Genomic DNA, 26,391 nt, shown 5'->3' with positions numbered 1-26,391 from the left:
GTTAACCAGAAATCCTGAATCCTGAATCCTGAATCCTCAATCCCGAGTGCTGAAACCACAACCACACCTCGATTGTGTTTCAGTTTCACTTGCAGTATCCGTTTGAGTTTTTAATTTCCTCGTTATTTGTTGTGCAAATTGCTCGAATCACACACACATCCAATATTTGCATATCCATGAACACAGGTTGTGAAGCACAAACACAAGCCAGCAATGTCCTTTAGGTAAACAAAAAATAACCCTAATTTTGAATAACTTGTTAGCTGTTTGAGCCTCACATCAAGGCACACAATCCAACAAAACAAAATGTATCTATGTAAATTGGTCCATAAACGACACTTGTTCAACGTGTCGCATAATTAATTTTTTGTTTGACACAACCGAAATTATCCCCCAAACACGCAGTTTGAAATCTGTAGGGGCTTGAAAAATGCAAACTATACAGTGAAATACGAATTTAAATTGTTTTCTCTAATATTCTTGAACAAATTTTCAAAATAAAACTAATATTTACAAAGATTTTTAGGTTAACAAAAATGTTACATACAAACTAATCCTATATATTATATTATTTTCTACATACTTAAAGCTGTACACATTTTTTCGAGCAATTAGTCACACGTTGTTTTTATTTCGTTACTACACATGAAATATTGCATTACCCCGATCCATTCGAAAATCTCTTACTAACCTCAATCATCTCCACTCATTAATATAATTGCCTGTGTGTGTGTGTATCTATATAAATTTTTAACTCTTATTGTTTGCCTAGATTTTTCTGAATTATAGTTTAAAATGCCACCATCTTGTGACTCTTGTCTCAATTATCTAGCTGCTTGTTATATTGTAGAAATTCGATCTATGCTGTTCTATTCTAATCTGTAACCAAAAACTGATGCGATGCTCGCGTCTCTATCTCTTTTTGAATAAATTAACTATCTTGCATTGTTTATTTCCATTCGGATTTATGAATTGTGTTTTGAATTAAACAATTTTAAACATTGGAAAACCTATCAATCAATCGATCAAAATCAACCATCAACTTGGGCCCAACCACACACAACCAACACTCAACTATTGTATGTAACCAACTCGACAACAACAATAAACAACAATCAATATTGGCGACTATCTGATCTTGCATGAAACGAAAATGAATACAAAAAAAAAATCGAGAAATCCCCATACCATTCTTATACCGTAATAATCAAGTGTTTGGTACGACCTCGTTTTCCCTGACGGTTGAAGGCATGGGTCCCTATCCGCTGAGCGATAGCACCAATCTGCTGGGACCCGGATCGAGCAACTACGGTCCGGGCGGAGTCCTCGGCTTGGCCGGATCCGGATCCGGATCGGGATTGGGATCGGGATCGGGACTGAGATCGGCTGGTCAGTGCTACACGAATTACGGCACCAATCTGCAGACGCCGCAGGCGCCGAGAAAGTGCCACTACGACGAGGTCGACGACTACAATTTCCGCCGGCACTCGGCGCACGGAAGGATGTCATGTAGGTTGACCCAGCACCGCCTAAATAATAATAAGCAAACCACAACTCCAAGCTAGTCAGCCACTGAGCCGCCACGCAGCCACTGAGCCACTGAACCACTGAGCCACTGAACCACTCAGCCCATCACGAAAAGCATTTACATGAAAATGCTCAAATTTAACCAAATGCACCCAGTCGAATTTATACCATATATATATATAGTCGTTAATATTTAAAACTAGACTAAGGCTCAAGCTGACGCTAAAACGAACCATCGACAGTTCGGATCTGATGAATCGTAGCTTATATTGTTTTCCTTTCGTTCCTTTATAGTACGCAAGTGAAGGGGAAACTGCTGAACTTGGGACCAACTATCAAAAACGAATCAAGCGAACCGATTGGCTAAGTAAAGACAAGTCGCACCACTCTCCAAATACTATACACAACAAAAACTCACACCCAAACACCCAAATCACCCACTCGCTCAAAGATCAGAAAGAAAAGTGCCAATAATGCGACTTAAAGTGTGCCAAAATAATCTAGGAAATCAACTTTCAAGGCAGTTGAGACACAAATTAAACTCAAATCATTCCAAATCATGCAACCTTACCATTATAAATAATTTTTTATGTTAAAATTCAGCCAATTAAAACGCAATCATTCACTATCGTGCTTCAAAAAAAAAATCCACTAGGTATAAACATACATTTCTTAACGTTAATCAGCTTTAATAAAAACCAATTGGCTCTTATTTAGTGAAATAATTTTAGATTTAAAAAAAGTATTATTTGTACCGCAGCTGTCCTAAAAAGTATGCTACAAAAAGTGGCAAATTAAAATCATTTCAGTAAATTAATTAATCAATCAGACCATCAATCAAGCAGCCCTTTCGACTCCATCAACGCCATGTGAAAGTTGTGTTTTGTTTGGTTTCTATAGACTGCATGCCCTTTCAACTGCATGCGTATTATTGGCATGGACTTTTTGCATGCACTGTGTTTTAATTAGCAGCAGTAGTGAATGAATCGCAGCTAAAAACGACCAGCCCGATAATAAATTAAATACTAACGATGCAGCGAAATAATTACAACAATTGGGTGCGCCATATTAATTGCTTTTTTCGTATTTCGTATTCCCAACTTTGTTTTTGTTTTGTGAATTTTGTTTTTCTTTTGGTTTTGCCATCGTTTTTGGGTGGACAGCTGCATCCGAGCGATTTTTAGAAGGCGGCCGAAGTACACACCAGGGCCGGAGCGCTGCCTCTGCGCCCCATCCCCCTCGTCAGCCTCCACCTGTCTGCCCGAGCAGCGGGCCTTGACTGAGGAGCGCCTCGCCTCCTGACTCTGCCAGTGTTCGTTCCACGAGTCGCGCTGAGGAGATGCCGCCAACCAGCAGCAGCAGCCGGCAGCAGCAGCAGCTCCACCAGACGCATCAGCAGCAGCAGGTGCACCACCAGACCCGCTATCCCACACACGAATACGTACACTGTAGCTATGAGAAGGAAGTCGTTTGTGATCAGGCCAATCCCTCGCTGGCCGAAGCAATAGTGCCAGTACCAGTAGAGCCGTTACCGTTCCAGCCACCGCCAATATCGCACCACTGCCAGCAGCAACGCAAGCACAGCCACAGTCACAGTCCGCACCACAGTCGTCACACATCGCCGCATTCGCCGCACCACACGACGTCATCAGTCAGCCAGCAGCAGCAACAGCAGCAGCACCACCAGCACCACTCGCACCACAGTCGCCACCGCCGGAGGATGCGCCAGGGCAGTGGCAGTCTGCCGGGCGCCCACCAGTCGTCGGCCAGCCACTCGGTGGTGCGAGCGCCCATCTGCAATAGTCGGCGCCACCGCTCTGTGACGGATATATCCCTGAATGCCTGCCAGGATCCAGCCTGTTCGGACAGGGAGGTGCAGGAGATCCTGGTCAGGCGTACCTGTTGCAACACCGCCACCAACAGCTCCTCGCGCACTGAACTGGCCCAGTGTTTTGCCGAGGAGCTGTATGGATCCTCGCGCAGGCCAAGTAGCTGCTGCACCAGCTCCGATTACTGCTACCAGACGGACTCGACCAGTCTGTATGGGTCGAGATCTTCGCTAAGCCGCAACAATTCCATCAAGTCCGCTTCGGCGGTGGCGGTGCGCAAACATCACAGAAGTCAGCGAAGTTTGTTGCCAGAGCATCGCCAGCCCAGCTACACTTCGATATCGTTGAGGGGCCTGAATGCCAGTCGCCCCAACAGCCAGTTGGGTTCGCTAACATCGATTTTCGATCGAGCCAAGAACATGGCGCCCGACCAGGGATCCACTCTCGAGCGTCAGAGTTCAAAGGGCGCCCTGAGCAGCACCGAGCTGCCCGAATACGCCTGCTCCCCGTCGCCCATCCGCTGGAGCTTCCTGGCCGATGGCCGTTCGCCCTCCGAACTGGACGGAGCTGTGGGCGGCGGTTCGGGGGGGCTGGAGGATGAGAAACTGGATGCCTGGCAGGTGAACGAACCGGAGCCCGAGAAGAAACCCTGCAGGAAGATGACGACCAGCAGCACCTCCGTGTACGATGAAGGGCCCAGCACTTCGGCGGCAGCGGCGCGCAAGCGTCGCGGCAGCAAAGGGAGTCGCGGCAGCAAGGGCAGTGGCAGTGGCAGTGGCAACTACCACTGCGAGTTCGAGGACGAGGACACCACCACCACCACCACCACCACGGTGATGTTCCATCAGGATGTCGGCGAGGCGTACAACAACTGCTGCAGCAACACCAACTACAACTACATACAGTGCAACAGCTACTTGGATCAGGATCTGCAGATCACCAGCGAGGACATCCATCAGTATTTGTCCAAGGGCGATGCCACGGCCAGTGATATACTGAACAACTCGAAGAACTATCCCTTTCAGCCCTCGAATGCTCTAGAGTTTCAGTACAAGAACAATTTCCAACAGGGTCAGAGTGCGAACAACAATAATACGAACACGAACACAAACACCACCAATACGGCTTCCAGTGATGCGGCCGAGTGTTTCCAGAGCTACAGGGCCAGCTCCAAGGAGACGAATCTGAACCAGAGCTCCACGGAACAGCTGTCGCCCACAGACATCAACCTGTCGACGAGCTCGAACAACATCAACATTGTGTTTAGCAGCAGTCTGGAGAGAAATGCCAACGAGGTGAAGTTCATCAACAACAGAAGTGCTGGTGCTGGCGGTGGCGGTGGTGCAGCTGGCAACTCCGAGGTGGGCTGTGAGGGCCATCATGCCGGGTACTTGCCGTACACCTATCCCAGCTATGACTACACCAACATGTCGGGCAATTCGCACTTCGACAAGCCACTGGGCATAGACGAGCTGCCCAAGGAGTTTGCCGGGGCCGGTGGCGGAGGTGCCTCCACCACCAGTGAGCACTCGTCGTCGCTGCCATCGCCGCAACCGCTGACGCACCACCAGCAGCTGCACCACTTTGAGTCCTTCGACGCCGCCTCCGAGCACAACTTGCTGGCCCAGCCCATGTCGCCGGGATCCCCGCTGTCGGGGTCCATTAATCCCGCTGGGGATGATTTTGTGCAGATGCATCACTACCATCATCATGCCACCTCACCACCACAATCGCAATCGCAAAAGCACCGGCAATCGCTAACGCAAACGCAAACGCACCCGCACCACAGCCACACCCATGCCCACGCCCATGCGCACCAACACCAGCACCAGCACCACCTGCTGAGCCACCCGAGTGGGTCGCATCACGCATACGATCTCACCGAGGAGCAATTCCGCTTGGGATCGGCCCTCAAACGCGTGCGCAAGCGAGCACGCAAGTACACCGACTTCCTGCGCAAGAAGTGAGCGGAACCGGGACTCACTGTGCATCCCGCCTCCTCCTCCTCCTCTGCCCTCCCTTTAGATTCACCCTACTTCGGGCGCAAGTATCTGGTGGTCTCGAAGCGCCGATCGCAGAGCCTGGACGAAGACTAATCACGTGGCGACTGGACAAGCAATAATCACTGAAGCAGCGCTGATGGACAGCCCTCGATCGAGGAGCGTACTTAAATTTAATTACAATTTTTACACTGCCAAAAAAATTAAGAAAATTAAAGTTAATTTTGTGCTAAGCCAAAACTCTGTTTAAAGCGAGGATCACACAGAAACACGAACACATGCACAATGGGGAGGGTAGATTTTTAAGGGGAACATAAAGCGGGAATAATTGTTTTTCTTTAAAATTATAGGGATTACCTCTCCAAATTTACAATCGAAAAGTCAAAATAGTTAAGAGATCTAACGAGACTAGATAAGAGTAGAAAATATCAGGTTTTCTTTAGTTAGAAAAGGTAAATAAAAGCCCCTATTGTGTTTTCAATAGATCTTTTAACACCTGGCTTTATGTTTCCCCTCGAGAGTTGCACTCCCCCAAATGCACAAATCACACACACGAATCACATCGGCTACAAACACAAGAGGAAGATGAACAACGACTATTTTAAATAATGAAAAGAAATACTTAAGCTAACAGTGCGTATACATAATAAATACAAGCGATAGGTGAGAAGGACATTTGTATATTCAACTTAAACATTAAGCGAAGGTTTTGAATTTGCATATTTAAATTGACTAAACCCATATACATAGTTAAGAGCCAAGGCAAATGGAAATAATAATGCACACCTACTCAAGCCTAGATGATAGAAAAACCAATCTAAAATACCAGTTAAAGCTAGCTATAAGGATGCGATGGATCAGATCGGAGCAGCGCCACAAGATTTAGAGTTTCAGCAACTGCAACTGCAAAAGCAACTGCAACTAAATAATAATATTAACCATTAATTAACAACCGAAAACGGAAAGACAACAGCAACTGTAGTTTGGCACACAAAAGGCAAAAGTTTAATGTTAAAAGGGAAAAAAAAGAGTTAAGATTACACAGAAAAGTGAGAGTTTTGTTAGCATTTATTTGATATGCGCGTTTTTTCAGGGACTGCTTGCGATTTTTGTAACAAAGCAATAAGCCGTTTTGCTCAAGGATTAAATACATTTACGTTTTTTCCCAACCCCACAAATCTTTTCGATTTCCGCCAGATTCGTTTCAAGTGTATTTTTATCCCCAACAACTGTCTTCCAATTATATTTTCTAGTCGTATCCATCTGTAGCCTCAGTTGCTTTCGAAAACTCAAATAACTAAATGTAAACTAAGCACTCCAACTTAATTTAATGGCCGTTGAATCAGACGTACCTTGCGTGAGAATAAAATGAGAAAATTGTAAATAACTGCTGTTGATTAATTAATAACCTAATTTACGAGTAACTAACTAAATGAACTTAATTTGTAGTCATTAGCCGAGGCGAATCATTATGAATTAGTGAACCGAAAATAATAAATATAAATGCACTGCCAAAAACAAAGGTTTTAAATAAATGAACAACAACAAACAAGAACAAGATCGAAGTGGAGACACCAAAAACTCCAAAAAAACAAACAAAGACGAAGTTCGCAAAACCAAATCGAAAATGAAAACTGCTGTAAATATAAGAATGAATACATATAGAGAAATCATAGACATTTTTTAAAGGCACATTAATTAACGAGGAGCATGCAATTTGCAGATTTTCTACATTATTTTAATGAACTAAGCAAAACAATAATGAGTTTAAAGGAATTACGAAACCAAAACCAAAACAAACAAAATTAAAAATGCCAAGCGGCCGCGCGATTTTGTAACAAAATCAAAAGACAGAATGTTAACATTGCGTAAAGTTAAATCAAGCAAAAAGTATAGACATAAAACAACACTAAATGGCAACAACCACTCAAACACGGCACCGGAAATAGAAGCGGAAACGGAAACGGAAACGACTACTTATTTGTGAGTTCGATCCGATGGTCTGGTGATGGACTGGTCTTAAGTTGTGTGCACTATTCGAACTGTAAATAACAGATCAGAAGACGTAGCAATTAGCCGTAAATACCACCCCCAAACAAACAAACAAAAACAAAAAAAAACGGACAGAGTTACAGACATTATCCAGTAATAGGAAATCGACTATGGAAAATAACTAAATCCGAGGCAAACCCTTTTCAAGTTCACGTAGCCAAGACACAAACTTACCCGAAAGTTACCCAAAAGACCCTCGAATCGGAGAGATTTCGATCCAGGGCCACGATAATCACACACACACACACCACAAACCAAAACCAGCTGCAAGAACTAGAGAGATGCCGTTTGAAATATATATAGCTGAATTAACACAATTAACAATGACATAATGCCCTAGCGATTTTTTTTTACCTGTTTGTATTTTAGTTTGTGGTTCGGATATGTTCTAGCATTTGCCATAGCCACATATAGTTGTGTACATAACTAGTTAAAATTGTGCATACAGAACGGTTATATTAAGTATATAAATACACGCAAAGGTGAATATTAGAGAGTCCCACACAAAAACAAGCAAACACACTTAAAAACCGATACTGACTTGACACAGATTTAAATTCTGATACACTGGGAGAATCGCGAGCCCCAATTTAGAGGCTGGATGGAGAGGACAATGCGGGGAAAATAATGCGAAATAATAATTATATTATTAATATACAACAATAAACTTGAACCTAGGTATATGATTCTGAATTTAAATAATTTTTAGTAAAGCAGAACAAAGAAAACAAAAACAAAAGAAAAACCAAAACCAAAAACCGAAAACTCTAAACACTTGAATGAAATTAAAAGACAACTTATTAAAAATACAAATAAAAAATTGATGAATTAAGTAAAGTAAATTGCTCAATTTAGCAGAGAGTATAAATAAAGAATTATACGTTAAGTAATAATTTCAAAATACAAACTTGTCTTATTTCTGGGAATGTGGAATTCAGGGTAAAAAAAAGAGTATAGCTTACAACGGTGGAATGAGAGAGCGATGATCGAGAAAAGAAAGAAAACTTGGATATCGTTTTCTTCGTTGGATCAAAAATTGTTTGGCCGATAAGATATTTTACTTTTGGCTTTTAAATACTAGTCATATTGCTTATGTGGCCGCCTGTTTAACATTAATAAATACCGAAAAAGTTTTGAAATGTTCTAAATTAATAAAAAAAATATTTTTACGAAACGTTTTTTAAACAAAATAGATATGTTGTTTTTCAAATATTTCAACTGTTTATGTAGTACAGAAAAAGGATAAATAGCTATTCTACAATTAAATTTAAGAGATTATTAAATACCGAAAAAGTTTTGCCATGCTCTAAATTAATAAGAAGAAAACATTTTTATAAAAAGTATTATTTCGTTTACGGAACGTTTTTTAAATGAAATAAATAAGTTATTTTTCAAATATTTAAACTAAGGATAAATAGCTAGCTCTGGTTTCGATACACACCGATAGTCAGGATTGCTGTGCGCATGTCCAGGAAGTGTCAAAATTTGGTGACAGCTCACGGAGCTTCAAGTGTATATACCGTATCTTCGATGGGGTGTGTAAGCGAATCGAATAAAATGGAAATCTTAAGCATTTAAAATGCTAACCGCCCTGCGTCGGAAAATTCGGTTTGGAATGCAGCGCACGGTTTTAATTGCGGTCCTGCTGGCGGTGGGCATTTTCAGCTACGCCTTCCTTAATCTCAAATTCTGCTTCAAGTTGATGTCCCACCGGAGCCTCAACTTGATGGTAAATTAGCCACAACTACATATTTCATTTAATGGAACACTACACTTTTTAAATATACCCCAACTAAACAGTGCCAAAAATTCGAAAAGCATGAGTACAGCGGCGCTCTGTGTGAAGAACTTTGTGGTTCTCAGTCTTCCTTCGACAACTTTCAGTGTCCACTGAACGATATGAAAACTATTCTGTTTACGGCCGAGAAGAATGGCGATATGTATGCGGTGAAGGTAGGTCGCGTTTTCCGGCTTTGCTTGACAAGAATACGGTTTCCTATTTCCCCTTTAAGCTGGCCCGGCACAATGATGACGAACTGAGCTGGACGAACAGCAAAGGGGAGTCCATATATCCCAAACTCGAGGAGTTTCATGAGATCGTAAAGCTGCACATCATACTGGCCTATAATGTCACCCTGGACGATAATATGGTAAGGCTCTGTGAAAAGTATTTATAAATATTAGGGTCTAATCGACATGCGATCAGAATAGTAGCTTATAGAAATAGCAATCAAAATAGTTTGTAAACAAATTTGTATAACACTATAAAACATAAAAATAATCATTTGACAGAAATACAATTTTTTTTTAATTTTCCTAACATATTTTTATAAAATGTTAACAAAAAAAGTTTTAATTTTTAAATTAAATATAGGGTCAAATATTGAAACCATTTTTATTCCAATACACAGTGCAGGTGATTGAGGCTAATTAATTAAATCACTTTCTTAAATTGTTAATCAAAAAATGTTATCTAAAAATGCACTACATTGGAGGGGTTATTTTAGGGAGTTATAAACAGTTTTCATTTTTTTGTAACAAATAAAACAATACCATAGTTTTTTAATATCTTATTTGTAATTGGTTATTTAACGTAATGATATATTAAAAGATTAGTTGTTAGGGCGATACTTTCATTTATATTTATGTATATATTTATATTTATTTATTTATATTATATTTAATTTCGCATGAGTATTTTATTTTAAAAACATTTTTTATTAATTACTTTCAGATCCGTGCTCTGGTTAACCAGGAAATATCCGATGATAATTCGCAGCAAATGGTTAGTTTTTGGAGGCTGTTCAAGGACAACAACTACATGATGGGCAAGCTCTTCGACGAGGAGTCCATATTCCCGGCAGTTCTGGGCTCCTGTGGACCCTACTATGCCACCGAGGGATTGCAGATCGTGCAGTCCAACCCCAGCATTATGCAGTATCTGTGGGTGATATGAATGTGCTCCGGCTGATCGACTGATTGTGAGTGTTTCTAACCCTTTCAGGGCCTCCAATCGCCTGCAACGGCTGAAGCACGCTCTAAACATTATGGAGTACATATTTCGACTGGACGAAATGAAGCCGGAACCACTGAAAATGTGCAAGATGCAGGTGAATCGCTTTGGAACCGCCTCCGAGCGAAGGCTGAAGTACCAGAGTGCCGAGCATGTCTATGTGGAAAGCCAACTGGACAAGCGTTTGTCGAGGGGCGTCAAGTGCCACGCCCACCAGGACTGCCACTTCCACTCCTGCCGTGGACTGTGCGACGAGGAGAAGCAATCCTGCACGCACGTCCAGCAGAACAACAACTTTCAGATATTCTGCGAGCACATCCTTCTGGGCGGAGGAACCTTCCAGCCCGGCCTACTCAGCGGCGTGCGCCTCTCAAAAGCGCTCCAAAAGCTGGTGAGGATGTGCGTCCAGCCGCCCAAGGAGCATCAGGTGCCGGGACGCCAGTGGGCGCCCAATATGCAGCTCGCCCTGAGGCTCTACAACGAGCTGAAGCAACTGCACCAGGCAGCAGCCACATCCGCAGGATCCGACATTCCCGACGAGGGACAGGCTCGCCGGGGAGTCTAAAATGCCCGGAAATCTGAAAAAACTCAAAAATCGACAGATGGTAGATCAATTGGCGCACAGCTTGCTCAAAACTGGTGGCATTTTTACAACTAGTCTTAGTTAAATAAACCCAAATAAAACAGAAAAACGCTTTTAACTAACTACATCCAATCCAGTTTCTCAGCCCAAAAAATTAGCTCAAAAAGACTAGACTGTTTAAAAAGTCAATTAATTGATTCAACCTTAGCATGTAAGCCTTTATTTTATTGTAAAACAACTTTTGACTAAGCCTGCACAACATTTTGAAGTCTAAAGTTATAGGAATGATATCATATCGATTTTATATACTCTTTAGGAACATTGTTTTTATACCCTTGCAGAGGGTATTATAATTTCAGTCAGAAGTTTGCAACGCAGTGAAGGAGACATCTCCGACCCTATAAAGTATATATATTCTTGATCAGCATCACTAGGCGAGTCGATCTAGCCATGTCCGTCTGTCCGTCCGTCTGTCCGTCTGTCCGTCTGTCCGTCTGTCCGTCTGTCCGTCCGTTTATATGCAAACTAGTCTCTCAGTTTTAAAGCTATCTGCATGAAACTTTCCCAAAAGTTGTCTTTCTATTGCAGGTAGTATATAAGTCGGAACGAGCCGGATCGGACGACTATAGCATATAGCTCCCATAGGAACAATCGGACAAATAAATGAAAAACAATTATAACTTTGCTGTTTTTTAATTTTTTGTTTAGTTCTTCGACATTTAGTAATGGTTAAATATTTCCGATTTACGGTTTAAATTTCATCAAAATCGGACGACTATAGCATATAGCTCCCATAGGAACAATCGGAAAAATAAATGAAAAAAATTATAACTTTTCTGTTTTTTAATTTTTTGTTTAGTTCTTCGACATATAGCAATGGTTAAATATTTCAGAATTATGGTTTAAATTTTATCAAAATCGGACGTCTATATCATATAGCTCCCTTAGAAATAATAAAAATATATAAAATAACTATCAAATAATTGAGCTGCAAATCATCATAGCTTCAATGTTTTTAAACATATACGAAAGTAAATTATAATTTTAATGTTTTCAAAAATGTTTAATTCTTGCAATAGCTGCAAGGGTATATGAACTTCGGCTTGCCGAAGTTTGCTTTCTTTCTTGTTTATTATAATTTTTAATAAAAGAAAGAAAAAATATGTCTTAGGAAGAGGAAAATATTATACCACATCAAAGTTTTGGCTAATATGTATTCACGAAAATTCTAAATAATTATGAGAATAGTTAACCCTTTAGAAATCATTGGTGTTTCAAAAAATATCAGCTGTCATAGTAATTTATTCAGAGTACTCAGATTCTTCACCATCAGAACCATTTTTAACTTCTGCACCATGAGTTTTATAGGAATAGGAAACGTTTAAATACTCGTCATCAATGTCTTCTACCTGCAATACAGAACATTCTTAAATTTCGCTAGGTAAGTGTCTTTATAGTACTTACATGAAATCTCGGAAAAGTTGATTCGTGATGTAGAGTAAGTGTCAACGGTTCTTGAAGTGCAGGATCCCTTACAGACTTTAGAATGGTGTTAACTTCGCTTACAAAGTTTGGGGCCTCAGCCCCTTCTTCTGAAAATTTCAATGTCACGCAATCGAGCTTTTGACAAGATTGAAAAATCGGCAGTAAGCCATTGCTTTCTATTCTGGCCAATTCTACACCATTCTCAACTATGGACAATGATTTAAGTTCGTTTAGTTGACTTAGGTCTGACAAGTTGTCACATGTATTCATCATGAAGTCAATATTTAATTTTGTAAGCGATTTAATTTGCGATATTTCACGGATCTCAGCAGAACACACAATTGGTGTTTCCAATTCTCGTAACGTTGGCTCAGTTTTAAGACTAAAAGCACGGAAAAGTTCATTGACCGGGTGCCATGTCTCACAGATGATCAGTTCTTGAAGATTTTTTATTTTTGCCAAAACATCTAAGCCCGGCTCACTGCGCAATATGCATTTTAAAGACTTCAAAGATTCCAGCTGGCTCAAATAGCAACATTCTATGAATCCAATTGGGGACTGCAAGTCCAATTTTTGGAGAGTATATGGTGACTTGTGTACCAAATCTCGTAAAGGATTTTCAAAATTAACAATTTCACCTCCGTAACAACTTTTTATTACCAAGTGATCTAGATTTGGCAGTCGAACTATCATTTGAGCACATTCTGAACTGCAGAATCCTGCATCCAATTTTGTAAGACCATGTATTTTAGAAATTTCCGACATTTCTGCTATGTTAAGAGTTTTGTCCGTAATTTTCAAATGCTTCAGCCTATTTCTACTATTTGAAGAAAACGCTGCAAATAAAATATGTAGGGAATCATCGCTATCATATAAACTGTTTATGGTCAATTCTTCAATATGCGAGTTTGCTAACTCGGACAAGGATTGGGTGTCTTTCACTTCAGAGAAATAGCAATCCAGTTTTCTCAGTGACCTGATTCGGGAAACATTTGCAACTTCTTCGGGAAGGAATTCTTTGGTAATGCAAATACTTTGAATTATATTCTTTTCTGAAAGTTTTATAAAAAGTGGCGTCAGATTTATTTTTGAATCTTTTGTAAAAACTATCCCAATATTTTCATCTTGAAATATATTCAAGTCCTCAAGATTATTCAAGTTTCCCAATTTCTCAATTCCATTCAGATTTGAAAAGGAGCCCGTTAGTTTCTTAATAGTTTGTATTTCAGACATTTTTGATATGTCTTCAAAATCTGTTTCTTCTAATTCCTTTAGATTTAATTCTTCAATGGCGCTGAAATTGCTGGTGGCGAATGCTTCGAAGAGTGAATTAAGTGATTCAAAAATTGGCCACCCTGAGATTTCGAGGGTGCTAACGCCCGTAAGTTGAGCCAGAGGAGTCAAAAGTTCGGCATCAAAGTTTACTCCCATATATATCTCCAGCTTTTTTTCCTTTTTTTTAAAGACAATATGAAATCGTTCGCACTTTATGGAAGCTTGCACTTGACATACGGTTAACAGTTTGGGTATAAGCCTTGAAGTATTGGAATCAATAACATCGTGGCGAACTTCGATTCGCAGGTGTTGCAGGTTAGTTAATTGATTTAAGGACTCCATTAAATGCCATTTGGAAAAATTGCACTCTAAAAATCGAACTGACTCTATTTTCGCAAGTTCTATGCACTCTGATTGATCTAATGTTTGGTAATTCATTTTAATCGATTTCAAAGCAAATGAACCTTTGGGGACCATTGATTGTAGAAAATGTGCAATTGTGTTGCATTTTTGTTGTATAACCAAGCGACTTAGATTGGGTAGCTTTGATAGAGAACCCATTTGGCTAATGTACGACTGCTCATTTAATTTTATCACAAGTTCTCCATCGCGACGGTCAAACTTAATCCTTACTTGATTACTTGCTATGGTTGCTAGTGATTCCTCTACTGAACAACTGTCTTTCAATTCTTGATTTAAATCGTATTTGCTTCTAAAAAAAAGGTTCAAATAAGGGTAATTACAAATGTTACGCTCATCTAAAGGTTCGTATATCTCCAAATAACTTAACGAGTCAAGAGTCGCAAACGTAATAGGCTGACTTTCATCCCTTATACGATCTTCGGTGGTCAGGGTCAAAGGTCGAAGACTTCTGGGTCTGTGCCATCTTCTTAAATCATTAAAGAAAATCAATTGTGAACCGCTTTTTCGGATTCCAATTATAGTTATTTTTTGTAGGTTCGGCAACTTAGCAAAGGATGCAAATTGGGTAACATCGCATCCCGGGCCTAACGTAATTCTTAGCTCTTCAAGATTCCCACAATGGTTTACGATACTTGAAAGACTACCATCGGGTACAATTTTATCCAAGTTCAACTTTTTTAAATTTGGGATAAGCATGCAAATGTTATCTAATGCTTTTTCTGTAATATTTCCATTTAACATTAGCTTCCCAAAGTTTTTAAGGTCCGTTGAGAATCCTTAAAATAAAATTAGTTTAAGGCATATAATATATATAAATGCAAAAGTTGTTCATTAAAGTTGTTAAATAAGGGATTATAAATATGATTATAATATGTTGTTGCCTTCAAATACAGTGATATAATATTTAATTTCGTTCTCGGCATATCAATTTTACAAATATGTATGTAAATAACAAGACCTTGACATACCTTTTATTCCAATGATTACGTAAGCGAGATCCCTGTGTTTATCTCTACGATGGCCAAAGTATAGCTCAACAGCAAAAGGATTTTTTTCTCTGATAGTTTTTAGGTGGGATATAAAAAATAATTCGTTTCTGTTTGATGACTTGTTGACTCGTAGGTCTATCAGTAACTTTGTGACTCCGCACGCAAGAGCCCACTCAAGTTCCTCGTACAGCTGTGTGTGATGAGTTTTAAACAGGTCCAGGAGGTGTTCATGGGCCAGCACGAGATTTATTAAATCATCGTAATGATAAGCTTGACTCAGCCAGCTGCATTGCTCTTTCTTCTTGCAATTAACAATCACGTAATTCATTATCTCCAAAAAGCATTTTTCGGTAAGTACAAATTGGCCGTTTGCGTCCATTTCGTTTACTGATCGATGTGTCTATCGTTTACATAAATAAAGGAAGAAAAATAAACCAAATTATATAAATATTTAAAATTATAATTAAAAATTGAAAAGATATAAGAAAATACAATTTTTTAAATGTTTTCGACTAATCTCGGTATTCTTACATGTGTATTTTTGACAGTGACTTATTGCTGTGATTTTTAAAGAGAAATCAAGCTTAAAAATATATGTATATTGTTTGTAAGTATCTCGACAGTAGCACATACATATATATGTATCTGATAAGTCAATAAATATTTGGGTGTTTGTTTACATGTATTAATGCGCATATTGCGTAATTTCGTGCTTTGTTCAAAGGAAAGAGAGAATGGGGAGGCCTTGGTTTTTTTTTTATAGCGTATACACAAAGAAAAATAATTTTAAGCAAAATGAAATCGGTGTTCTTTCATGTTTTTTTAAATTACCCCGTATTTTAAATGAAACAGTTTTTTCTCTGCGTGGAGATACGACTCATTTCGTGGTTCTTAAAAATTTTAAGAGTCAACCAAGAGATTTACAATTTCATGAGAATGAAATACTGCCTTTTTATGTGTTTTTGTATATGAAACATATGTATTTACATTATGGTGGTCTAAATTTGTAAGGCAACTTTAGAATTCTACTCAACAATTAATACAATGCGCTTTGGAATACCAAAATGAATTTTTTAGAAAAATTACAATGTGACGTTTAGGAATTGGATTTCTAATTTTTACTCACAGGTTCTGTTAATTTTAATCAAAAAATGTATGTTTTTTAAGTTAAAGTTAAGTTTTTTTAAAATCAATTTTTAGCATTAAAAAATTTAACCACAACTCTAGTTTTTTGACCACCCTAATGTTATTTTAGAAATATTTTGTAGGCCCGTATTGAACACGCACATCCACCCGCAAAAATCGCATAATCGGAAGTCTTGTTGCAGAGCTTTCACACCAGTGCAGGTGCAGTGCAAAACCGAAACAAACATGTACAGTACTCTCTCTAAAGAGTTAATACTAGAAATGCAAAACTGCAGATAATAAAATAAATATTTAACACACTTTTAAAGCACTTAAAAGAGACAACACCAAGTAAATACCTGCTAGATTGACGATAAAGATCCTATTCACTTCTTAAATTTAGAGGCACACGTGTTGGATTTTTCAGGGAAATGAATAGCCTTGCGCAAACTTCTAGTTTTGTACTCTGAATGGGGATGAAACAGCTGATGAGGCTTGCGACATTTCTTCTTTTTTATTAACCATTCACATACAAACGCATTGACTGTAGTGTAGCGCCAAAATTCAAAATTTTCTTAATATTTTTTCGCATTCTGGGTTTTGGTTGAATTTTAGGGAAAACAAAAAGTGGGATATCATGAATAAATAAAATGCAAACAAGCTAAACCAAATTAAACATTTCAATTGTATATTTTTCAAAGCATGTGTATGACGTGATGAAAACCCAAAAACATGATTTTAACGTAAGCTGTAATTGACAGGGCCCATAGCTGACAAAAAGCTGGCTGATCCAGCACAAGGCGCCAAATTCAAAAAGTTTGAGTTGAGTATGTTAAGTTTATTCAGCTACTTTTGCTTTATTATTATTCACTTTGAAAATTTCAGATTACATGCTTTGTTGGTTACATACAATTTGCATATTAGTTTCTGGATATATTTATATTTTCAGCCACCGCCGGGGTCAACTGTTGATCTCGACTGGCATTTTCCAAACGTTTTCCCGGGGGAAAAGCCACGAGGGCCCGACTAGCTTGCCTGCTTACTTGGCTAAAACACAGATTAACACGTTTACTTCATGCTGTTCGCATTGCACTGGCGTACATAATGTCGTATTTGTAAGTAATAATTAGATTAGTTAGAGTAATTAGATAAACTAAAACACACACATTTCAATTACCACAATTATCTAGAATTTCGACTGGGGGTTTAAGTACAACAATTAGTTAATCGGTAAGTGCCATTAATATAATCGAAAAGAATTCAGTATGTTACATGTTGCGATCGATCGACTGTGAGTTGAGTAGCTCTACGAGTAAAGTGCAAAAATGTAGAAAATGTTGTGGCCATTTGAGTTCCTCTCACTGTGCGTTTGCTTGTCATCCGATCCATCGATCCTACGATCCGATCCATCGTCGCGACTTTAACAATTAATTACGAATTAAGCCGGAGGTTCGTTTCACAATTTTTGTAAAAAAATACATTTCATGTTCGCTTCCTACATTTAGCTATGCTAAATCATTATTGTTATTCTCGCATTGATATATTCAAATTGCATTCATATTCATGTTCCAGACTGTAGCCGGTGAATCCGTGTGTTTGGTTGCTTTCAGAGACAAAATCGATTCCAAAGTATCGTATGTGTGTGTGGGTGTGTGTGTGTGTGTGAACAACCGCTTAGTAACTTTGTCTCGTGTTTTTTACAATTATTCGTTTAATCAAATCCTGGTCCTGGTTGAGTACTTTTGCTTTTGCGAGCGACACTTACTTGTAGCTTGAATGACTCTGACTTATCCTCGTATCCTACACTGTACATTATCCTTACTGTCTCCTGACTACCAACTAACATAAACGCACAGACACCGAAGAGAAATATGCTTTGAAAAACTGGATATTGGGTATACAGGTTGCTTTCGCTTAAGTGCTAGTTTTAAGGTATTAGGGTTCCATTTTTGATGACTGCTTAATCTATATGTTTTGTGTTTCTCTTTGTTTTTCTGGTGAAAAGAATAACTGAAAATAGAACAAAAGTTGCTAAAATCAAAATCAAAATACAACTGAGTAGGCTTTTGATTTATTTTGGGCATTACTAAAAATTAGGATAGTTAAAAACTTATTCTTTCTGGGTTTGTTTTGATTACGTTTAAAGCTTACATATTTTATTTGTAAAACATAAAGTACAAATACGCTTTGCATTGCATTCGTAAACTAAAGTTAAGCTTAAAAATATTTTCACGAAGTTGCCGCACTCGAATTAGTGCCATTACACGAATCTCTGCTTTAGTTATCCAAAGCAAATCATAAATCATTATCATAAGTTTAAACTATAATTAACATTTAGCAGTTAAACTAAAACTAGGTATCGAACTAAGGCTATAATAGTTATACTCTTACTCTGCGTTCAATGCGAATACAAATACGAAACGAAAAGGTAAATTGCTTTTGATTCTGAGTAGTTCTCGACTGTCGTTCGTTATGAAATCAAATGTGGAAAACTTAAACTAACAGCAAAGGAGTCTAATTAAGTTAAAAATGCACACAATGTCGAGCAAATAATACTTTGCGATTCATATACACAAATCCGGAAACAAAAAGCAGAAAAATACAGAACAGAAAGGCGGCTCAAATTGGGAACTAAAAAAATTGACTGAACGGAAACGCAGGCGATGACAAATAAATAAATTACAATTACAAGTTACATACAAATTAGGATTGAGTATGCGTGTGTATCTGGGTGTGAGCAAAACGATCAGTGAACAGCAGTGCGAGTCCAATGCTCACTTGGGTGGCGAAAAGGAAAACCCTTTGCCCAAAACACATTACAATATCATTTGCTGCTCGCTTGCTTTCAAGCATTTTGCGCACTTTCATTTGGAATTGGAATTCTTCCTCAGAGGGCGTTCACTTGTTTTTGGTCGACAGGGGATTGGAGAGCATGAAGATCAGGTCGTTCTGCTGTTGCAGGATCTGGTTCAGCATGTCGCGCCATCCGGCGTAGTTGTCCTGCGAGGCCGCCTGGCAGATGATCGTCATCTCCGGAATTTTGGGGTCCGTTGACCTGATTTGAAAGCGGCAGTCGCCCAGTTCCTTCATTTGCATGTGATTGAGCTGGCAAGAATAAATATATATTATTAACTATTATTACACGCTTCCTTTCACTATTCTCACCTGTATGTGCGATCGGTATTTGAATGTGGGGCTGGTGAACTGATTCTTGGCCTTCTCAATGTCGGCAAAGATGATGATCTGCTGGAAGAGGAACACCTGCAGCTCGCGGTGCTTTTGCGCCGCATCCACCAGGCAGTTCATGGGTCCCTGCATCAGCAGACTGCCCTGCGCGGTGATCTCCCCCTCAAAGTCCTGCAGGCTGCGCAGCACCACCATCATGTCGTTGACCGTCTTGACCACCACCTTCATCTGCTGGTAGGCCTCCTGCAGCATGGGCACCTCCTTGTACAAGCCGGCTCCCTCCGTGGCCTTGATGATCTCCTTGATCAGCAGCTCGTATTTGGTGATGCGCTGCACCGGCTTGATGATCAGGTTGCTCAGCTGGAAATTCAGACAAAAACGGTAAAAATTAATAGCACCTAATAACCAGATAACGGACACCGATATTATTAAAATTAAAAATAATTTACTTTTGATTTTTTTTTTGGATAATTGAAATTTATATTTATGAAACATAATAAATATCAAAAAATAGTAATTATTTATACGCGAAAATAATATCTCACAGAAATAATTAACGATTTTATTTCGTCTTAAATTATAAAAAATAATATTCTAAACGGACAAAATAAAAAAGGTAATAAAATATAGGTGACTCCTTTATATAAACAATTTCTAATATTTTAGTAAGTTTAATACTGTAATTTTAGCTGTCTGTCATATGGAGTTATTTATATATAGTAAAATTGCTAGCAAGATAATAATCTTAGCAACAGAAATGATTTTGGGTAAGTGTGTTACTACGCAGTTTGTTGCAAACGAGTTTGATTCCCTCAGCCATCATAGTTTTTACTCATTCATACCCATTATTTTTAACCAATCAGAGTGTTTGTGATATTTTTAACCAAAATAATATCCCTCAAAAAATAATTATAACTTCTAGGCTTTATTTTTTGGTCGCTTAGAAGTGATTATATAAATATAATAAATACAACAAAATAAAAATAAATAAACATATGAGAATATAATCTAAATAGCAGGGAAATGTTATAGTTCAATTAAATATGCTTTGATTTGGATGATTTTGTAATTTGAGAAAACCACGATAATGACTATTTTCTGACTTTGAGCATAGCCAATTAAAATCGTATGCATTCATTGGGCAAATCCAATTAATAAAACTGATCAAGCTAAGTAAACTTACATCCAGGCGATGTCCCAGCTTCTGGCGTATGCAATCGAAATACTGATAATGGGCACTGACTATATATTCTGACAGCGGCTTATTGCTGCAATAGGTGTAGTACAGGGCGAACTTGGTGGCCGAGCGCGCAATAAGTGGACCCAGATCCGCTGGTGATTTTTGGCAGGTGCGCAGGGCCCTCAGAAAATAGCTGCGAATATAATTTTATTAAATAATAAGATATATATATATATATATATATATATATATATATTTATGTATACTCACTCCCTATGCCACTCGTAGATGTCTTTGATGTTGTTAAAGACCAACTTCATTTTGCCTCCCTTCAAATCTTCAGGCATGGGTATATCACTGTTCGTGTTGTTGATCTCTGTCATGTAACTGGAAACGGAGGGTATAATAAAAAATTAGATCAGATTTGTTTTTAAGGAGTCAGGCTGTTTTACATACCCATCGACAATCTGACGGAGATCCTGTACATACGACTCCTCCGTGGACACTAGCTCCGCAAAGACGCATTGTCGCTTCTTGAGGGCACCAGCTTTATCCGAACCCTTTGACTGGCCCTTTAAATAGTTCATTATATAAATTATAAACCAAGAGGAATGCTTTTTAATCACTCTTTTACCTCTTCATTGTTGTCATGGGAGCGTCCATGGCCATTGGTGCTGGCATTCTCAGCTCCTCCGCTTCCATCCACGCGACTGTTGGACTCGTGTTGTTCCTGCAGATTAGAAATTAAGAAAAGCATGGGTTTAGTCCCGCCCACGGCAACATAGTCCAAAGCACTTACCGTTGTCGTCTTCACAATTTCCTCTATTTCCGATAATGGATTGTTGTCCATTTTGCCGGTGTTGGCCTGCAAATGTGGGAACAAAAGGAAAAGATGATTAAATACTTAATGAAAAAGTTTGAGCAACGATTGTTGCATTATCCCCTTGTGCAGCAGGCGACTAATTGAAAAAGTTTTTGCGCCATCCGTTCACTTGATGCAATCACTTTTTTTTTAACCAGCAATCTCTGTTGAAATTTAATAAACTATGTGTTTTATTGTGCAGCGTGGCCGTAAATAGAGTTAAGGGAAAAAAACCTGTATCATTTTGCGGCCATTTTCACAATAAACATTTTCTAGACGGTTGCATGTTTAGCTCGAATTGAATCACTCGCTTATTTTTATTTTTCCACACGCGCATTCGCACACAGGGCCCCAATTAATTCAGTTGCATAAATAACAAACTTAACTAAACACAAACACACTGATGGCACACTGTTGGTTTTACTAAATTTATAAGTTGCTAAATTTGCTTTGTCAGTAGATAATATTGTGTAACAATTGTTTCTTTTCTGCTGCTCAACTTTCCATTCTTCGTTGGGTACTTGATTTTCTACTTTGCGATAAGATAAAAAATGGTCAGCTGTTTGGGCTTGGCGAAATTCGGAATTTGTCATCGAAAGTAAATTACAACAGCGAGGAGAATGCAGCTTACAAATAAACGGAAGAAACAGCTCATGGCACGTGTTGCTTAAAATTCCGGACGTACAATGGATGTTTTTTTTTTTTTCTATTTTGTTTTTGTTGTTTTTTTTTTCGACTACCGTTTATGGAGAACTGTCTTTCGAAAATGTGGCCTTTATAAGGACTTTGCGACGTCGGCGCATTTTGGTAGTGCCGAGAATGCCGAGAATCTCGAAAAGCGACTGAGCGCCGAGCGATGAACGGAGCGACTGGCTGACTGGCCTAATAGTTTTGCCTGTTGCCCAGCATGTTTTACATATGTAGGCATAGCCCGCCTCTAACCACCCACCCACTCACGCACACCCACACAAACTCACACACAGAGAGTGAATTCCCCCCCCTTTCGACATCAAAAAGAAACTCTCAATCAACGCTTCGCAAAGAATTTCGTCGCAGTCACTTGAGGAAAAGCGTTGAAATAATTGTATGGCATATACATATAGTATCGAATGAGCGAAAGCTAAACAGAGAGGTATAGTGATATGGATATAGGGAGGTCGGTCGGGGATCTCTCTTTGTATTCCCCGTGTGCTCAAAAGTGTGTGTGTGTTTTGTGTAGCTTTGCTTTGCACTGTTGTTGTTATGAATTCTTAAATACATAAATTAATTCGCATTTTGCGGCGAAATGTTCTAGTGGGTGGCAGTGATCGACAAGGAAATACCTTCGGCTATAAAGCCTTACAAAATATTTTAGCCATAATATACGAAATGTATTGAATATTTGCTACAATTCTTTAATACCAATTGAATCAGTTATCTAAGATTTTCCGGTAATTAAAGCAAAATATATTAGTAATATATGGTTAGCTAATTGTTGTTTGAAAACCCAAGAAAAATATTTTCAATTTTCTAAATATCTAAATTATCAAATTTTAGTCTAATATCTCTGGCATGAAAAATTTAACATTTACGAACAATAACATTTTGTTTAAGTAAAGAAATTCATGCTGTAACCTCTTTTGGCAACAAAAAATGTAACAAGACAAAATGAAAAAAACCTTTAACATTTTTCATCAACACTATTCTTTCTGTCAAAAAAGGATTACTTTTTAAGGCTATAACAACTTTTCACAAATTCCAAGTAAATATATGTAAGAAGATAAATATTAAATTAAACAAATTATAATCTACATTAGATATATAAGATATTTTTCGTAGAATTAATTTTATCAGCAGCATTTAGCCCACTTTCGTGGACAATCTTATTTCAGGGGATTCCTAAAGCTTCAGCTCTCCGTTTGTGCATAGGAAGTCTGATATCAGCGGACGTTGAGTTTTACATTATAATTTCATCAGCGGAATAGGAAAACAGTGAAACAGTAAAAGCAACAACTAAAAGCAACAATAAAGGAATAATAAAAGCTGTAACCAAAGCAACAACAAAGCGGCCACGTACCCACGCAATGACGTACCCACATTTAAGTGGTGTGACATTTAATTAGCCTGTTCGGAAAAGACGGAGGGAGTCGATTTGCAACGGCTGATGTCACATATATCCCTATACTCATATATATATATAGGTAGACATACATATAGAGCATTTGCAAAGGGCGCGAAATTCGACAAGGAGAACTATTAAAAATTAATGACAATGCAAATAGGCGAACTAAACAAAGGTGGCACAGGAATAAGGCCAAGACCCGAATGCCAAGTAGGCCAAAAAGTTAACACAGACGGCATACAAAAAGCTAACTGGGTTAAGAAGTTCGCACCCAGGCGATACGATACAAAAAAAACAAAATAGTACAGAATTTGTAAACAGGAAAGAATACAATTAAATGTTGACGCATCAAGGCGAACAAAAAAGAAAAAACGTGTACAAGGCAGTCGAAAATTTACAAGTCTTGCGAATTCAGCTAATAAGCCATCATCATCATCAGCGAAATAGAGAACTCGGAGCAGTATAGAACAGACCAGACGACATTCAATTTATTGACGGACAAAGTGGCTATAGAGATGGCGACGTTCTGGCGACGGACAATTTGGGATGGAAAAAGCTTCAAATGGATGCGAGACAACTAAATTGGGGAGCTCTCAAAACAGAACAGAACCGAAAAAAACGAATCATTAATCAATTTCAAGGAGAGTCAGAAGCAAACTTTAAAACCCCTGAAAGTGCAAGCACTAAAAATATGCAGCAATTGGGGAATTACGTAAATACGTGACGAATATATTTTCTGAAATTCTGACATTTCAAATGACAGACAAAGTCAAGAATTCTAAGAGATATCTCTAATTAAATATTTTGTGAAGCTGACTTATACCAAATTTGGTTCAATTAATCTTAAGTTCCCTTTATTTATTTTACAGGAATTAATTTTGGCAAGAATAAATAATCAAGAGGTAAAATAAAAATTCAAATGGCTTTTGACATATTTTCAGCTTTCATTGAGAACGCAACACCGCACCCAATTAAAAGGCGAAAATATGAAATATAGAAGAAAGAACGAATAAACTGAGTTGGATTTGTAGTAAACACTGAGAAACTTATATTTGAAAAAGCTTGTAATTAGCTAAGTGAAAACAATTCCAAGATGAATAATTTTAAAAAGCAAAAATACAGGAGTTGACTAGATCATGTAAACCAAAAACAATTCTGACTTTATTTTGTAAGGGATAAGGCCCTAAAGTAATTTATTGAGTTTTGCTAGAATGAATTCCTGTAAAATAATAAAGTTATTACTCTACCAACTTGGATTTATTGTAGCATACACTTGTTCATTTAATTTAGTAGCACACACAAGAAGCAACATTGTTTCGAATTCTGCAAAACTTAAGACCACGTTCGCCACCATGAATCAGCCAGCCATACTCATTGACTATATCCTTTCCCTGTAATTTGCTCTCAAAAGTACCAACCAAGTGGAAGTCCCGCCCCCACGCACATTCAGCCGACAAAGTCTGTGGGTTAATTTGACTGCCGAAATTTATGCGTCGTATCTGCGTGCTCGAGTATCTGTGTATCTTTGTATCTGTGTATCTTTGTATCTCTGTATCTGAGCGTTGCGGTCTATTCACTCTCCTGCTTCGAGTGTAAACAAAATAAAGTGGCGCATTTATGGCAAAGGTGGCTGGCCCGGAGAACCAAAAACCGAAAGCCGAAAACCGGTGAACGGAGGAGGATTTTGTGCCCCCTCTGCCACCTTCTGTTGCTGTTCTCTAATTGAGCAGAGACCGTGCTCGGATTGCCGATGACGTCGATGGAGCAACGGAGCGGTCCAAAGTCACAATAAACCGCTTTGATTTGTGTGGGAAACACATATTAGAGGAGCTGCGTGCTAAGCAAACAAACTTGAAGCCCTCGAATGGGTGGCAGATTGGACGAGAGGCACACGAAAATCATTCACGTTAGGGTGGGTCAATGCTTTAGTGTTTCAGCGCCGAAGGAATATTTTCTAATTCTGATCTTATTAAATATTATGATGATTTAATGAATAATAAAAATAATTTAGAAATACTTTAAGTAACATTATTTCTGAAAAAGTCGTTTATTCTATTACAAGTGTTGGAGAACACAATTTTAATTTTTAAATATCTATTACAAAAAAAATCTAATTAAAAATGGCTTGGTAAAGGAAATCTAAATGCTACAAATGATATTTCATATAACAAAATTATTTAATATATTTAAAATGTCTTCTGTAAATATCGAAGACCAAAATTTCTAGATCAAACGCTGTCTAATTTCAACCCTTTTTTTGCTCTTCATTCAAAAATCCTGGTAATAAATCTAAAACAACTTGGTAAGGGAAATGGCCAATTATTACAAAAGATGTTTCCTGCTAGCCTTGCTGAATGCTGAATAGCCCACCCGCGTGAATTCCTGTGGGAAATCTACGCGAATCCGTGCCGGACCTGGGTACTCACCAAATTGGCCGAGCTCTCCTTGGCGTCCTTGGTAAATGCGGGCGGTCCGTTGGCAATCAGGTGCGGCTCCTGAATGGGCTTCATGGGCGGCGGCAGCTCCAGACCGGCCTCCTCGTCCGGCTCATAGTCCCCGCCTGGATGTTGAGTGGAACTGGGGAATTGCGATGATGGCACCAAGGTGGCGGGACTGCCACCTGGCTGCTGATTCTGCTGCTCGGCCAGCTCCTCGGCGTGCTTCTGCGGTGTCTAAACGCAGACGCAAAATGAGAAAGAAAAGCAATGAAGAGACGTCAAATGATATAAATAAACGCTCGTTAAACAAAATAAAAAAACCC

At 38.8% G+C, this 26,391-nt stretch overlaps 5 protein-coding genes across 10 annotated transcripts in view; 3 read left to right on the top strand and 2 right to left on the bottom strand.

The window, feature by feature from the left end:
* On the top strand, positions 1-2,694 carry LOC108145849 (glucose transporter type 1-like). The gene has a single exon (XM_017271467.2). It carries the CDS (start codon positions 1,251-1,253, stop codon positions 1,563-1,565), a length of 315 nt encoding a protein of 104 aa, XP_017126956.1. The 5' UTR covers positions 1-1,250; the 3' UTR covers positions 1,566-2,694.
* Positions 1-6,937, top strand: part of LOC108145847 (glucose transporter type 1) — an 86,180-nt gene extending 79,243 nt beyond the window's left edge. Inside the window, 1 exon segment of the mRNA XM_017271466.2 lies at positions 2,691-6,937. Within this exon segment, the coding sequence (XP_017126955.2) occupies positions 2,691-5,323 (2,633 nt within the window). The 3' untranslated portion in view covers positions 5,324-6,937.
* Positions 6,938-8,905: 1,968 nt separating this feature from the next.
* Positions 8,906-11,126, top strand: LOC108145683 (divergent protein kinase domain 1C). Its single transcript, XM_017271240.2, has 5 exons — positions 8,906-9,137; positions 9,209-9,361; positions 9,421-9,558; positions 10,143-10,351; positions 10,413-11,126. Exons 1-5 carry the CDS (start codon positions 8,988-8,990, stop codon positions 10,984-10,986), a joined length of 1,224 nt encoding a protein of 407 aa, XP_017126729.1. The 5' UTR covers positions 8,906-8,987; the 3' UTR covers positions 10,987-11,126.
* Positions 11,127-12,116: 990 nt separating this feature from the next.
* On the bottom strand, positions 12,117-16,759 carry LOC108146548. The gene is made up of 4 exons (XM_017272592.2): positions 16,661-16,759; positions 15,156-15,576; positions 12,469-14,963; positions 12,117-12,413 (listed from the first exon to the last, which is right to left on the bottom strand). The coding sequence occupies exons 2-4, from the start codon at positions 15,553-15,555 to the stop codon at positions 12,306-12,308; spliced, it is 3,003 nt and encodes a 1,000-aa protein (XP_017128081.1). The 5' UTR covers positions 15,556-15,576; positions 16,661-16,759; the 3' UTR covers positions 12,117-12,305.
* Positions 16,760-17,133: 374 nt separating this feature from the next.
* LOC108145951 (triple functional domain protein) overlaps positions 17,134-26,391 on the bottom strand; it is a 48,164-nt gene continuing 38,906 nt past the window's right edge. For 5 of the 6 annotated variants that reach the window (XM_017271661.2, XM_017271662.2, XM_017271660.2 and 2 more), the window contains 8 exons: positions 26,057-26,302; positions 21,467-21,532; positions 21,302-21,397; positions 21,124-21,239; positions 20,938-21,054; positions 20,671-20,860; positions 19,467-19,847; positions 17,134-19,406 (listed from right to left, as the gene is read on the bottom strand). In XM_017271661.2, coding sequence (XP_017127150.1) covers positions 19,200-19,406; positions 19,467-19,847; positions 20,671-20,860; positions 20,938-21,054; positions 21,124-21,239; positions 21,302-21,397; positions 21,467-21,532; positions 26,057-26,302 — 1,419 coding nt within the window. In that variant the 3' untranslated portion in view covers positions 17,134-19,199. Of the gene's footprint in view, positions 19,407-19,466; positions 19,848-20,670; positions 20,861-20,937; positions 21,055-21,123; positions 21,240-21,301; positions 21,398-21,466; positions 21,533-22,160; positions 22,247-26,056; positions 26,303-26,391 lie in introns of those variants that run through there. The other variant, XM_017271666.2, reaches the window with a different exon arrangement.

The sequence above is a fragment of the Drosophila elegans genome, unplaced genomic scaffold, assembly GCF_018152505.1.
Source record: "Drosophila elegans isolate 14027-0461.03 unplaced genomic scaffold, ASM1815250v1 contig_208, whole genome shotgun sequence".
Classification (NCBI taxonomy): domain Eukaryota; kingdom Metazoa; phylum Arthropoda; class Insecta; order Diptera; family Drosophilidae; genus Drosophila; species Drosophila elegans.
Note: the sequence above shows the minus strand (reverse complement) of the source record. Positions and strands in the feature narration are given on the sequence as shown.